We start from the raw sequence: 14,083 nt of genomic DNA, 5'->3' as shown, positions 1-14,083 counted from the left end.
CACTAATTATATATGCAAACTTAACAAGCTACGTTTGGCTATTTGTGGGCTTACCTTGCAGGATCTACATTTCTATAGATCAACTATGATCTACTCTAAATATTTTTAAACATGTCTGTTTGCCATGGAACGGGCAATGGATTCCAGCACCCCAAGGAGTGCCTGATTGAAAGCAGCACTCTGTTCAGCCTCCTGCCTTCGCTGTGCTGCTTCCTCTCTGCGAACATCTGCTTCCTCTCTCCTCAAGGCCATCTCCTCCCTCCTAATTGCCTTCTCCTGCTTCCTCGCTGCTGCAGCTTCTTCTTGCCTTGCTTTTTTGGCATCCTCACAAATAAAATGGAAGTGTTCCTCTCTCTGCTTCCAGTTCATCACCTCTTGTTCTGTATGTGCAGAAACAAAGCTCTCTGCTGCACTTGTTGATCTGCGCTTTCTATTGCCTAGGAATAACACACAAGAAAATGGCTGTTAGATGATGAAGTACAGGTAGAGTTTTTAAATAAATTATTTACATTAAAGTTCCTGCTAATTTCAAAAGGTGTTTGTTCACAAGATCAGAAATGATTCTGTTCATAAAGCAGTCTAGTACTTTAATGATAGTAAGCAGGTGGGCATAAATAAACTACATGTAGTCATTTACAACGGTTTGCTAATTTAGAAAAAGAACAGAGCATCGTTAATCTGAACAAAAATCACTACACCCTGTATAATTTCAATAATAAACTTCATAAATGAAAGTTTAAGTAATAAATTAATAACTAAATTTAACATTTATCCATTACAACTGAATAAACAAGTAGTTTGAATACATGCAAGGTGTTTTACAACAAAAACAAAACAACATTCATATCAACATGATCAATGTGATGTTAAACACGATTGTTGCTTCTTACCTAGTAACGGGTGCTGTTTGGTGCCGCTCTGCTGCGTGTTGCCCGGTGGCGTAGATGTGCCCGGTGGCATGGATGTACTCGGAGCTGGTGTGGTCGGGAAGGGTCAGAAGCGGGGAGGATTGGACAGTCAAAAGCAGAATCTGGCGAACCTTCATGTTCAGTGGGACTTTCTGCATCAAAATAAGAGTGGAAAAACAGCAACAGAGTACAGTTAGCAATGATGCTAACTAATAACGACGTAACCGCGTCAGCCTCGTTTGTTCAGAGTACTTTCAGAAAACGCAAAGAAACGGTTGCATGAGGAAAAGGAAATATGCTTAAAGTAAATAAAATACACTCACCATCAACTATTAGTTTTTTAAGCTTTCCTCTTTGCTTTGGTGTGCGATGGAAGCCCTGCACCGCCATCTGCGCAGACACCTCTTGAAAAATCTTTTCATTTCGTTTTGTTCCATCTAGCTCGCGCTGCACTTGTTCATCGGCCAGCAAACAGAGAAATGCCTGAACTTCAGCATTCAACCACGGTTGTGCCATGATTATTTGTTTTACCTTATAAAATATTCCAAAATAAGCTCCTCCGATTTCTTGTTGTCTGTTATGCGGGTGAAAAAGAAAATGGTGGATTGTGATTTCCGGTGGAAGACTGAATCTCCGCCCTCCACCAATGAATACGCCCCCTGACCAATCAGTGACCTACAGTGCGCTGATGTCACAACTAGACCTTAAAAGAACCAGACCTGGGACCTCAGTGATTTAGGTCCCAAAAATGGGGTGGGTTCCACCACTAGAGGCATTGTTGATAAAACCCGCAATCGGCCACAACTAGTTACATAGGAGTACCAAAAAGACCCGTGGATAAGGGGCTTTAGAAAGCCGAACCACTTCCAAACCAGCAAATTAGTCTTTCCTCTCATCAGGGATGTCATCTGCTTTCTCTTCGCTTGTGAAAGCTTGTTCAGTCACATTCTGACGATCATGGGCACTCATTTTGAAGCGAAAACAACGCGCATTGGAGATTAGCCTTGCTTAGCCTGCTACCACTAACGCCTTCTGGACTTGAGCTCTGCATAACATTACATCACCACGCACTTACGTAGTTGTGTCACACCTTTTTCTGTCCTGGTTGAAACTGAAGAGGCCGCTGCAACCCGAACAGAAAAAGAAATGCGTCTGTGAAACGCTGTAATCCTATCAAAATATCAAAATAGTGCTTAAAACTCATATCGTTATTGAATAAAAGTATATCGCGAGATATATCTATATCGAATTATTTCCAGCTCTAGCTGTTGCATTACTTGTGTCAAGCCATCTAGAACAAGAGATGGCGTCAGAAGCGTCTCGCCTGGGATGGCTACTGAGTGGTCCAAAGTTATGTTCTCTGATGAAAGTAAATTTTACATTTCCATTGGAAATCAAGGTGCCAGATTCTGGAGGACGAGAGGAGAGACACAATCCACATTGCTTGAGGTCTAGTGTCAAGTTTCCACAGTCATTGATGGTTTGGGATGCCATGTCATCTGCTGGTGTTGGTCCACTGTGTTTCCTGAGGTCCAAGGTCATCGCAGCCATCTACCAGGAAGTTTTAGAGCACTTCATGCTTCCTGCTGCTGACTAACTTTATGGAGATGCAGATTTCATTTTCCAACAGGACTTGGCACCTGCACACATTGCCAAAGCTTCCAGTACCTGGCTTAAGGACCATGGTATCCCTGTTATTAATTGGCCAGCAAATTCGCCTGGCCTTATTGTGAAGAGGAAGATGTTATACGCCAGACCCAACAATTCAGAAGAGCTGAAGGCCACTATCAGAGCAACCTGGGCTCTCATAACACCTGAGCAGTGCCACAGACTTATCGACTCCATGCCACGCCGCATTGCTGGAGTAATCCAGGCAAAAGGAGCAACAACTAAGTACTGAGTGCTGTACATACTCATACTTTTCATGTTCATACTTCAGTTGGCCAACATTTCTAAAAATCCTATTTTTATACATAGTTCCCAGACGCGTGACCGGTATTGCGCAATACCGGGTTTTCCGCCATTTGTTGAGGCGCATGTGAAGAAAATAACTTACAGACAGACCAGAGCTCAGTATATTGATACTCTTAACCAAGAGCAAGATATAGGCATAAAATAGCTGAGGTCCCTATATAGTGAACTAGACCTCCTACATCAATCTGTCTCTGAAGACCTTCAGGGAACAGGAACTGTTATTTCATTGATTTGAATCCAGAACACAAATTATCTCATCAAGAGACTATTTAATTGTATCCTGAATTAATCAATTGAAAGAACACTCTTCTTTTTTTATATCATCATTACTATTTTACAATATCTTGATAATCAAAAGTGTGTTCAGTTCATACCATTTCTAATGTTGAAGTAAACCACTCATTTAAATCAGCTGTGAAACAGTATTAATGATTTTTAAACCTCATTAGACTTAGATCATACAAGTTAAATGTCTATTTACAAAGAAATTGTGCACTTTACTCTTCTGTCTGAATGAGGAGTGGAGTGTTGATGTCTGTCAAAAGTCAGAGAACAAGTTATGAGAACGAAGTGCCTTGTTTTAAAACTCTGACAGTAAATAAGAAACTGGCGCCTGCAAGTCTGTCACTTCTTCAAAATATTTTCCTGTCTGTTACTAACAGTTCTTAAAAACATTTCTGCCGTCTGACTTCTAATAACCCTCTGACATCACTAAAACTCCACCCCTGCTGGTTGTGTTAACCAATCAGGAAGTACCAAGTAACAGGAAGTGGATACCCTTTAAAAGTCAACACTTCTTGGAACTATGGGTCTTACGGGAGTTCTTACTGGAACTTTCAGTTCTGACTGGAGGCTAAGGTCTAACAGTCTCTACTCTAATAGCTGATGGACTTTGGACCATGAACCAAGGGTCCGTCCATTTCAGCGGAGTCACAGCACGCCTCGCTGTGAACTCACCTGGGCGTAACGCCCTACAACTTCTAATGAAGATTCCTTCTAAGGAAGTTCTTATTCTGTTGAACGGAATATTTCGTCACTACTTCGGACGATTCTCAGCCACCCTGACCGGAGACGCTGAAAAGTAGTGTTGAAATGGACCTCTGTACCGGAGCTGATTTATCTTCTGCAAAGGTAACGAGTCGTCACGCACCAAGTGTACTGAGGGCAGAGCTGAGGTCGGATGAAGGGTGCCATTCTTGGTCAACATATTTCAACATACTTTCCTCCATCCATCTAAATCTCTCCTCTTTAAAACCTCTAAATCTATCCTCTTGAAACCTCTTCGCCAGTAAATCAAGCTAAATGCCTTCAGAGATGAATTATTCTCCATCAGTAATCTTGTCTTGTTATTTGAACTTGCTAAGTTTATTAATCAGAAATAGATCCGCAAATCAAGTGTACATGTTTGATGTAAAATTTTGATTCTGTTAAATAAATGACCGCATTTATTCTGATGGGTCAAAAATAAATGGCGTCTCATGTCACTAATTATACACTCCACTCTCAAGTTATCTTGGTCACATGGCAGAAATTTAACTCAAAAAAGAAAGAATCCGTTGTTAATTAAACAATTAATATTCTTTGTACTTGAACTAGCCTTAAGAATAATTAATTAATAGGATGTCCACAGCAAAAGCTGTCCTGACATACTACATATTGGTGGCCCGTATACTTTCTGAAGAGATAAATTCTGTGTGACCTGATATTGTGGAAAACGCTTCATGTTGGCATAAAAAGTCCAAGTTTTGACCTTGGAAAGATATTTTGCATGGCTGTGGTGTTCAGAACGATACAGTATTGTGTTGATGTTCATTTGAAGCTTGAAATTGTCAATCTGTGTGTTTGTGATTTAATCTGTAAGCAGAGAGAAAAGACGCATCATTCTGTTGAAACTCTTTTCATAACCGGTGGTTCTACGGTTCCGACTCGGTTCTGATAAATGGACTTGAACAAGTCGTGTTTTAAATGGTGAAACGCTGTCTGTGAAACTGAGCGCCAACTCAGAAGCTGCTTGGATGTTAATCGCTACATTTCCACAGTTAATTTGTGCATTTTTAAAGCGTTAATGGGTAAAATTATCACTGGACTTTGGAGCTAACAGCTAGCTTACACAAGTACACACGAGCTGTGATTGGTCGAGGACCGCTGTGTGAAACGTTCTGATTTGCTGAGAAGCCAGTGACGTAACGCCGTGTACGTCCACTCACTCTGGCATAAGTGCAAAAAGCCCACCCCGATGTCCACGTATCTGTAAAGTCACGTGACCCCAGAAATGAAGCTCGTTTTCAAACGGAGTCTTCTTTAGTGGTTAAAAAAGCTGAATAAAAGCCCTCAAATCGGTCCTACCCTGATGAGTTTATGCCTAAAGAGCGTGTTTTTGAAGCGACGTGAGGTGGAGAAAGAAATTATGTCAGACAAAACAGACAAGTTGTCCTGCATGCTCAATAATCCAGGTAGAAAAATCTAAAAAAGTTAAATCTGGTCCTCTGGACGTTCAAAAAAACAAAACGAGGCAAAACGAACAAAAAAAATGTGGAAACGTTTCGTCTTTCATCCGAAAGACTTCCTCAGTCTGAGGTGCTGTATTCAGCTCAGTCATATAAATAACACCCTCTCAGAGTGGATCAACCAGTTTTGCTGCTGACAACCAAAACCAGCTGCTCACATGGTCAAGAAGGACCATCAGTCTAACGTTGGATCTTTAGCACACTGATGGCTGTTTACTATTCACAGGAGGCTGAGCGATACTAGCAATAACAGCATTGTAAGAGGGGGACAGTTGAACCCAGAGGTCTCCACCCCTGTTTAACGATGGAAGATTTCTTTTCACAAAGATGGCCTCCTTTACTCCTCTCTCAAACCATCATTCCTCTCTATCCAGGATGTGAACATCTTCATCCCTGAAAGAGGGACCACTGGCCTTGAGATGAGTGTAGACCGCAGAGTCCTGGCCTTATGTTGTTGCTCTTCTGTGCTGGGCCATCCTTTTGGCCAGTGTTTGTTTAGTTTCCCCTATATAAGACTGATCACAGCCCTCCAGACACTGAACAGCATATACAATATTACTCTGTTTGTGCCGGGGGACTGGATCTTTGGGATGAACCAGTCTTTGCCGTAATGTATTTTGGGGTTTAAAAGCCACTGGGACGTTGTGTTTAGAAAATAAACGTCTCAGTTTCTCTGTTACTCCTGCAACATATGGAATGACCACTGGTCTGCGTCTGGGTTCCTCCTTTTCACCTGATGGCTGGCTGGAGTCCTGTTTGTGTTTCTTCTCTGCTTTCAGGAAGGCCCAGTTAGGATATCCACATTGCTCTAGAGCCTGTTTTGTGTGGGATTTCTCCTTCTGCCTGGCTCCTGAGTTAGTGGGGACGCTGTCTGCTCTGTGGCACAGAGTCCTGATGACTCCTAACTTGTGTTCCAAAGGGTGATGGGAGTCAAACTGCAAATACTGGTCTGTGTGGGTGGGTTTGCGGTACACCTCAGTTTGCAAATGTCCTCTATCAGAGACTGAGACCTCACAGTCCAAGAAAGCCAACCTGCCATTTTTTACATCTTCTCGTGTGAACTTGATGTATTTATCTACAGAGTTGATTTGGTCAGTAAAATGTTGGACTTCCTGGGATTTAATTTTAACCCAGGTGTCATCAACATACCTGAACCAATGACTTGGTGGTGTCCCTGAAAAGGACATCAAGGCTCTCTTTTCTACCTCCTCCATGTACAGGTTGGCAACAATAGGAGAAATTGGAGACCCCATAGCACCCATGTTTCTGCCTATAATATTGCTCCCCATATGTGAAGTAGGTTGACTGCAGGCACAGTTTCAAGAGTTGACATAGTTGTTCTGTGGAAACGTGGTCCTGCTGCTCAGAGTGATGTCTGATTTTAATCTTAAACTGACAACCTCTACTGCATCATCAACAGGAATGCATGTAAAGAGTGATGTGACATCAAAAGAGACCATTGTTTCATCAGTCTCCATGATGACATCCCTCACCTTATTCACAAAGTCTATTTGGTCAACGCAAGATCTATTGCCAACAAAACTTTTATCCTCAGGGACTACTTTCAAGAGCATGATCTGGACTTTTTCTGTATCACAGAGACTTGGATGTCTCCGGGTGAGTCCAGCGCCTTGACGGAATTATTGCCACCGAACTGTCTGTATTTTAATGCACCGCGGCCATCAGGCCAGCGCGGTGGTGGATTATTAACAATATTCAAATCAATTTCTGACTGTAAACAACTGCCCATCCCAGTTTCCCGCCCCAGCTTTGAGCTGAGCGTCTTTGAATTCGGCCATTCGCCTTTGACTTTATGCGCACTCGTCTACCGCCCACCTCGGTCTAAAGATTTCATAAATGACTTTTCTTATTTCTTGGCTGAAATCACACCAAAATATAATCATGTTTTCATTATTGGGGTCTTTAATTTGCATGTGTGCTGCCCTGAGAAGCCCTTGGTTAAGGACTTTTTTGATTTATTGGACTCATTTAATCTAACTCAGCATGTAAACCGTCCCACCCAACAGCGCGGACATACGCTGGACCTTGTTTTAACTCGTGATGTGACTGTTAGTAATCTTGAAATTGGTGATAATGTTTTTTCAGACCACATGCCAGTCCGGTTTGAATTCACCCTCCTCCATCTAACTCCTAAGCCGTGCATTCCTGCACGTAGTAGCTGAGCCATTAACCACTTTACTGCCGCACGTTTCACAGATGCTTATAACTCTGAAATGATCATTCAGCCCCCGGTGTTTCTCACCACCACTGAGGAGCTGACATCCCAGTTCAACTCTATCTGCTTAAAGACTGGATCATGTCGCTTCTGTTAAAACTAGAAAATCAACACTCAGAGCAGAACCTTGGCTGAGTAACGTCACCAAGGCCGTTGGGTAGCAGTGCAGGAGGACAGAGCGCAAATGGAGGAAAGATAGACTGCAGGTCTCTTTTCAAATACTTAAAGAGAGTTGGCGCCGTTATCAGAAAGCAGTAAAAGCTGTTAAATCCAAATACTTTTCTGATATCATAACCTCAAACTCTCACAACCCACCTGTCCTCTTCTCTACCCTAAACTCTGTTCTCCACCTCACTGAACCATCACCTCTGGAAGCCTCGACTGAGCTGTGCGAGAACTTCTTACATTTCTTTTTGGAAAAAATTGCGACCACTCGGGCTCTCATTTCCCCTCCAACTCATGACCCATCCATCCCACCTCAATCTGTAGCTCTATTTGACCATTTTGAACCCATCACTCTATCTTCTCTAGAGCAGGTCATGTGCAGCTTGAAACCTTCTGGTTCCCCCTTTGATGTGGTCCCCCCTCGACTACAAAAGGAGGTTTTTCCTACTCTAGGTTTGTCCATTCTTGATATAGTAAACAGTAGTTTATCCACTGGTGTGGTGCCAAAAACCTTTAAACATGCTGCTGTCCAGCCTCTCCTGAAAAAACCAAACCTTGACCCCTCATTCGTTTCCAACTTCCGGCCTGTCTCCAAACTCCCATTTGTTTCTAAAATACTGGAGAAAACAGTTGAGTCCCAGTTGAAGTTCTTCCTGGAGGATCTTGCCATCTTGGAGCTATTCCAATCTGGCTTTAAACCTCTCCATAGCACTGAAACTGCCCTATTAAAGGTTTTTAATGACATTTTTAGATCCACAGATACCGGTGATTCTGTGCTGCTTGTCCTATTGGACTTCACAGCCGCCTTTTACACCAATGACCATGAGATCCTCATTGCTAGGTTGGAGCAGTGGGTGGGCATCACAGGGTCAGCCCTCAATTGGTTCAGATCCTACCTCATTGACAGATCCTTTTGTGTCTCCATCAAGGATTTTAGTTCTGCAGCGACAGAGCTTAAATGCGGGGTTCCACAGGGGTCCATCCTGGGTCCCCTCCTTTTCTCTCTATACCTGCTGCTACTTGGTGCTATTTTCCAGAAACACAACAAACCCTTTCACTTCTACGTCGACTACTGTCAAATTTACTTCCCCCTAAGACACATTGGTACATGCTCTATTTAACCTCTGCTCGACTGCCTGGCTGACATCAGGGACTGGATGGCTTTAAACTTTTCAAGTTTCAATGAAAAGAAGTCTGAAGTCATGTTGTTCCATCCCAATGACACGATTACAAACCACTGCATCGACCTTTCCACTCTAACCCTGTCAGAAAAACAAAGAGTCAGTAATCTGGGAGTGATAATGGACCCTTCCCTGAAACTTAACAATCACGTAAACATGATTGTTAAATCATATTTCTTCCAACTGAGGCAGCTGTCTAAACTGAAGCCCATATTGTCCAAAAATAACCTAGACAGTAATACATGCATTCATTACATCTAGGCTTGATTACTGCAATTCGCTCCTGTTTGGTATCAGTCAAACCTCCATAGCACGACTACAACTTGTCCAGAATGCAGCAGCCCGATTTTTAACCAGTACAGGCAAAAGAGAGCACATTACACCAGTTTTGGCCTCCCTGCACTGGTTACCGGTTCACTTTCCAATCCAGTTCAAAATACTCCTGTATGTCTACAAATCACTGAACATTTTCTTCCCCCTTATCTCTCTGATCTGCTACAACCGTATGTCCCATCACGTTCCTTGAGGTCAGCAGACCAGTTGCTCCTCACAGTTCCAGGAACTCGTCTTAAGCGCAGAGGTGACAGGGCCTTCTCTGTAGCAGGACCAAGAATCTGGACTGAGTTACCTCTGCTTGTCAGACAGGCCCCCTCCCTCTTGGTTTTCAAGTGCCGTTTAAAAACTCACTACTATTCAGTAGCATTCAACACCAGAGGCTCTGTGTTTTGAACCTGTATGCTCCACACTGGTTTGTCGTCATTATCGGCATCGTATTTATGTGTATATTTCTGATTTACTTCATTTTGTATTTTGCTTTGTGTGTTACCTGTTGTTCTGTCTGTACAGCACTTTGGTTGGCCTTGTCGCTGTTTTAAGTGCTCTATAAATAAAATGGTATGGTATGGTAAGTGTCACTGGGCAAGACACTGAACCCCTCATTGCCATCAATGTGTGTCCCATTAGTGTATGAATGTGATATAAAACTCTGATTAGTCTTTTTAGAATGATTTGTTCAATTGTCTTTGTAGAGATCTAGTAGAGTGCTGTATGAATGGGTAAATGAGGCACAGATAGTAGTGGAAAGTGCTTTGAGTGTCTTGATAAGATAGAAAGGTGCTATATAAGTACAGTCCATTTACCATTTATTCTTTATGACCAGCACCTGTATATCGGGCTAAAATATCGGCCCTACCAAATAATATATTGGTCGGGCTCCAATAAAAACACCTGCATAGATCTCTTTCTAATCCCAGTTTTTCCCCAATTAAAACCTTTATGTAGAGTTTCTCATGTTGCTCACAAGGTTAGTCTTGAGTTCTGAGCATTGTTCCTGATATCTGTTGAGATGAAGTGATGAAGAGGATCATGCTGTGTGTTGCAGAATGGTTGTTTGAGTGCACTGTTCAGAAGCTGGTGTTGGTTATCACGTGTCTGGAGACCAATGAGGTTCTGGAGAGATGGCAGTTCGACATCGAGTGTGACAAGTCGGCCAAGGAGAGCAGGTCAGTTCCTCTGCTGGTGTACAGTTCAATGACCTTTTGAAAAGGCAAACACGAGCACACTTTCCACTGGGTTCTGACTGGATGCTTGTGACCAGCGAGATGTGGGTGGTCTTAAAAAAACAAAAAATGCATCCAACCCAATTTGACAGCTACCTCTGTCTTGGACGTAATCTGCTGATGTACACATTTGAAATTCAGATAAATCGGTTAACTTTTAATAATTATTTATCATTAAAGTGATTTTTAAGTGTGGTTCTTCTTCCAGCTATTTAACTGTCAACAATGATATACCACAAGGCTCAGTCTTAGGACCCACCCTCTTCACAATCTATATAAATAATGTAGGTCAGATAATTCCTGATGCGTCCTTACATTTCTATGTGGATGACACAGTTTATTGTTGAGCTAAATCAGTTGCTAAGGTTTTCCAGCTTTTACACTCTGCTTTTGACATCATCCAGTCAGATTTGTTCCATCTCAAATTGGTGCTAAATGCAGATAAAACCAATGGGAAGTTGTTTTGAAACAGGAAGTCTGTACCAGCAGCCCTTCCTACCATCTTATCTGCGAATGGTGTCCCTATTGAGTTTCTCGATTCTTATAAATACTTTGTGTAGCTCACCTCTACCCCTCTAAACTAGGTAAGGGCCCCTGAGCTCATTAAAACCCTTAAACTCAAACTTAGTTATTTTTTTTAAATAACCAACAACACAGGACTAAAGTTTTGAGCTTTAATAACTTGTATTAAATTTAAACAAAAACATTCACAGTAATTCCCATTATTTTCAGTCCATAATAAATTATTTCAGTTTCTGATTATTAAAGTTTACACCAAATCAAGTGGGCCCACCCTCTAACATACACCTAAGCCGGCATATAGTTAAATTAAATTAGTTAAAACAAAATAAAACCCCTGTTGCAGGCCGGATGTGATGCTGAAGAGTGGAGGGAATGTGGTACCTTACTCCAAGGTCTAGATACTCTGGAATTTCACCTGTCAGTCCCGGTTGATAGAAAGATGGTGGGGGATGTTCTCAGCTCCTTTACCCATCTCTCGGTCCACCAGAAACGGCATGAAGCAGAAAGGGACAGGACATCCCCCAGAACCCATCTTAGCTCCAGCAAACTGGTTGGTCCACTTAAGGACTACTTACTGCTTTGTGGGGAAACAGTTTACTGGAACTCCTCTGACTGATGAAGCCCTCTGGATAGAGGGCGAAACGTCTATAAAAAATAAATTGTCCAGATGACCCGACTGAGAATTATTGGATTTGGTACCTGGATGATTGAGCATGAACTTTGTAGTCCAGTGAAGATGAAGTGCTCCATCTCAGTCACAGAAAACTCTGTTTAGGCTCATCTGTTTGTACTGTACTTAACTTCAGGAGTTCTTGTTCGTATAGGCTTCGCCCTTTAAGACTGTCGCTAGTGAGTTTATCCCTAGGCATGCAGCGCAGCACTGAAAACTTTAGTCCATGCCCACCTGCTGTGTGGGCCTTACCCCCGGTCCGTATAAATTACGGTGAGACTGGGTAATCGGCTCCCACTTTTTCTTTAGCCAGCTAGCTAGCACTGTCAGAAGAATAAAGAAGGAAAAGTCAGGAAGGAAGAAAGAAAAGCACAACCTTTGCTAAGGACGCCTGGGTCTCCGCCACGCCAACCTCCTGCCGTCCAAGGTTCAGCCTTGTTCAAGGTAAGCTCTGAGGAGTGCTTTTCCATGGCGGGCTGCTACCCGCTGGACGACGCCATCGCCGTTTCTAACGTGTTTTTCCCTGCGGTAATCAAATGATTTCCTCAAATAAGGCGTTGTTAGCAGCAGCCCCGCTGAATGTTTTTTCGTGGAGGGCCGCTACACGGTCGAAGACGCCACCGCCTTTTCTAATGCGTTTTTTTTTTCTCTCAAGGTGAATCGGCTGATTCCCTCGAAAAAGGCGTTGTTGTCAGTGCCCTCCTCTCGGAGCTGCTCGGCATAATCCAGGAGGCGGCTGACACGAAGGGACTTTCCGTCCCTCTCCTTCCCCCACCCAGATTGGATGATCTAGCAGGAAGGTTTGGCTTCACCCCGGCTCGCCGTCCTGATCCCATCTGGCCTCGTTTCCCTGCAGTGACGTTCTACTGGAATGAGGCTGCAGCCGGACCTGGTAGACTGAGAGCGCCTGTTTCCACATTTGCGCCCATCACCAGATTGGAAGGGTTTACTGAGCGGACTTTCCCTCGGTGCCCCCCCTAGAGCCAAGCCTGGCTGAGGCTCTCAGAGCAAAGATGTCCAGGTTGGACCAGCGTACTGTGCCTCTGGGGAAGTATAACCAGAAGGTGACATCGCTCTCCAACCAAGATCACCATTGTGTGTTCCAGGCGGCCGCAGCGAACAGTAACGTTGCGCTGCTGGCGTACAGCATATCAAAGAGGCTGGAGGGAACAGAACTGCCTGAGGAGACGAAGAGCTCCCTCTGCAAGGCGTCTGACGTCATTCTCAACCTGTGCACCTCTTCTGCTGTCTGCCTGTCTCGCATCGCAGCCTGGATGACGATAATCCAGAGGTTCACCTGGCTTCGTCACTCCCCTCCCTGCCAGAGAAGCTGCAGAAGGACTTGCTGGAGGGCCCCATCACAACGGACGTGTTGTTCGGAGCCAATTTCAAGGCCATGCTCGAGAAATCGATGAAGTGGGAGGTGGTGTCGGAGACTTTGCGCCATCTGGTCAAGCCGCACCCCTCCTCTCCACCCACCACCCCCCCACCCCGCCCGCTGGAGAGAGCGCCGTGGCCAGAGGCAGCAGTAGAGATGTTCCACAGCTGCTGCAGCGTCTTCTCGCTCCGCTGCCAGCCCCTCCCGTCAGAGAACAGCCCTCCTCATCCTGGCAACCAGCGGTGCAGCGTTTCCTCCTGAGACCGCCAACAGGCGCCGTCCTAGAACATCCAGCCACAGCGCTCACAGGGGAGAAGATTCAAAAAGGACTCCTTGTGGAGGATGTGTGTGTGCACAATGATGGTTTAAATTTTGAAATAAAACATAAACATCATTCAGAAATTAAAGTGTCTGATTTCAGCCTGACTGTCAGTTCGAATGATCTCACAGCGGCTTCTCCTCACACATCCTCCACACAAAGCGAGCCGGTGTCCTCCAAACAGGTTTTTAAAATCACCGCAGCTCGAGAAAACACACAAAATGCACGCGTGACACAGCAGCCAAAAGTGAATGTTTTCAGCAGACCGAGTCCAGTGGGAAACCTCGCTCTCAGCCTAGGCTGTGCGCTGCCTCCTCTGACCGCAGTGGTGACAATGCGCGCCCCCGCGGCAGCAGCAGCCCTCACCTAAACGGCACCGCATGGCCATGGGCGCGCATGCCTCCCCCCAGCGCACGCCAGCTCACATCAGCATAGATGTGAGCCCGCACAGAGGCGCCTTCAGGGCCCCTTCGAGGAAGCCTCTCCTTGGGTGGCTCGGATTACACCTTTGCAGCACATGACAGCGGTAGAGGCTGTAAATTGGTTGGCATCTGTAAAAAAAAAATGCAGCAGCACAAAATGCGTGCCCGCTTCCCTAACGTTACGCGGAGTGGCAGCGAGCGTGTGCTCTAGACAGATGGATGAACCGTCTTATCAGCAGGGG

General features: G+C 44.3%; 1 protein-coding gene across 1 annotated transcript in view; it reads left to right on the top strand.

Annotated features, from left to right (window-relative positions):
- mad2l1 (MAD2 mitotic arrest deficient-like 1 (yeast)) overlaps positions 1-14,083 on the top strand; it is a 48,306-nt gene that overhangs the window by 26,683 nt on the left and 7,540 nt on the right. The window contains exon 3 of the mRNA XM_037682094.1: positions 10,353-10,473. Within this exon, the coding sequence (XP_037538022.1) occupies positions 10,353-10,473 (121 nt within the window). The remainder of the gene's footprint in view (positions 1-10,352; positions 10,474-14,083) is intronic.

This window comes from Nematolebias whitei, chromosome 1, assembly GCF_014905685.2.
Source record: "Nematolebias whitei isolate Nwh7 chromosome 1, NemWhi1, whole genome shotgun sequence".
Taxonomy (NCBI): Eukaryota; Metazoa; Chordata; class Actinopteri; order Cyprinodontiformes; family Rivulidae; genus Nematolebias; species Nematolebias whitei.
The sequence above is the reverse complement of the archived record's forward strand: the minus strand, read 5'-3'. Positions and strand labels throughout refer to the sequence as shown.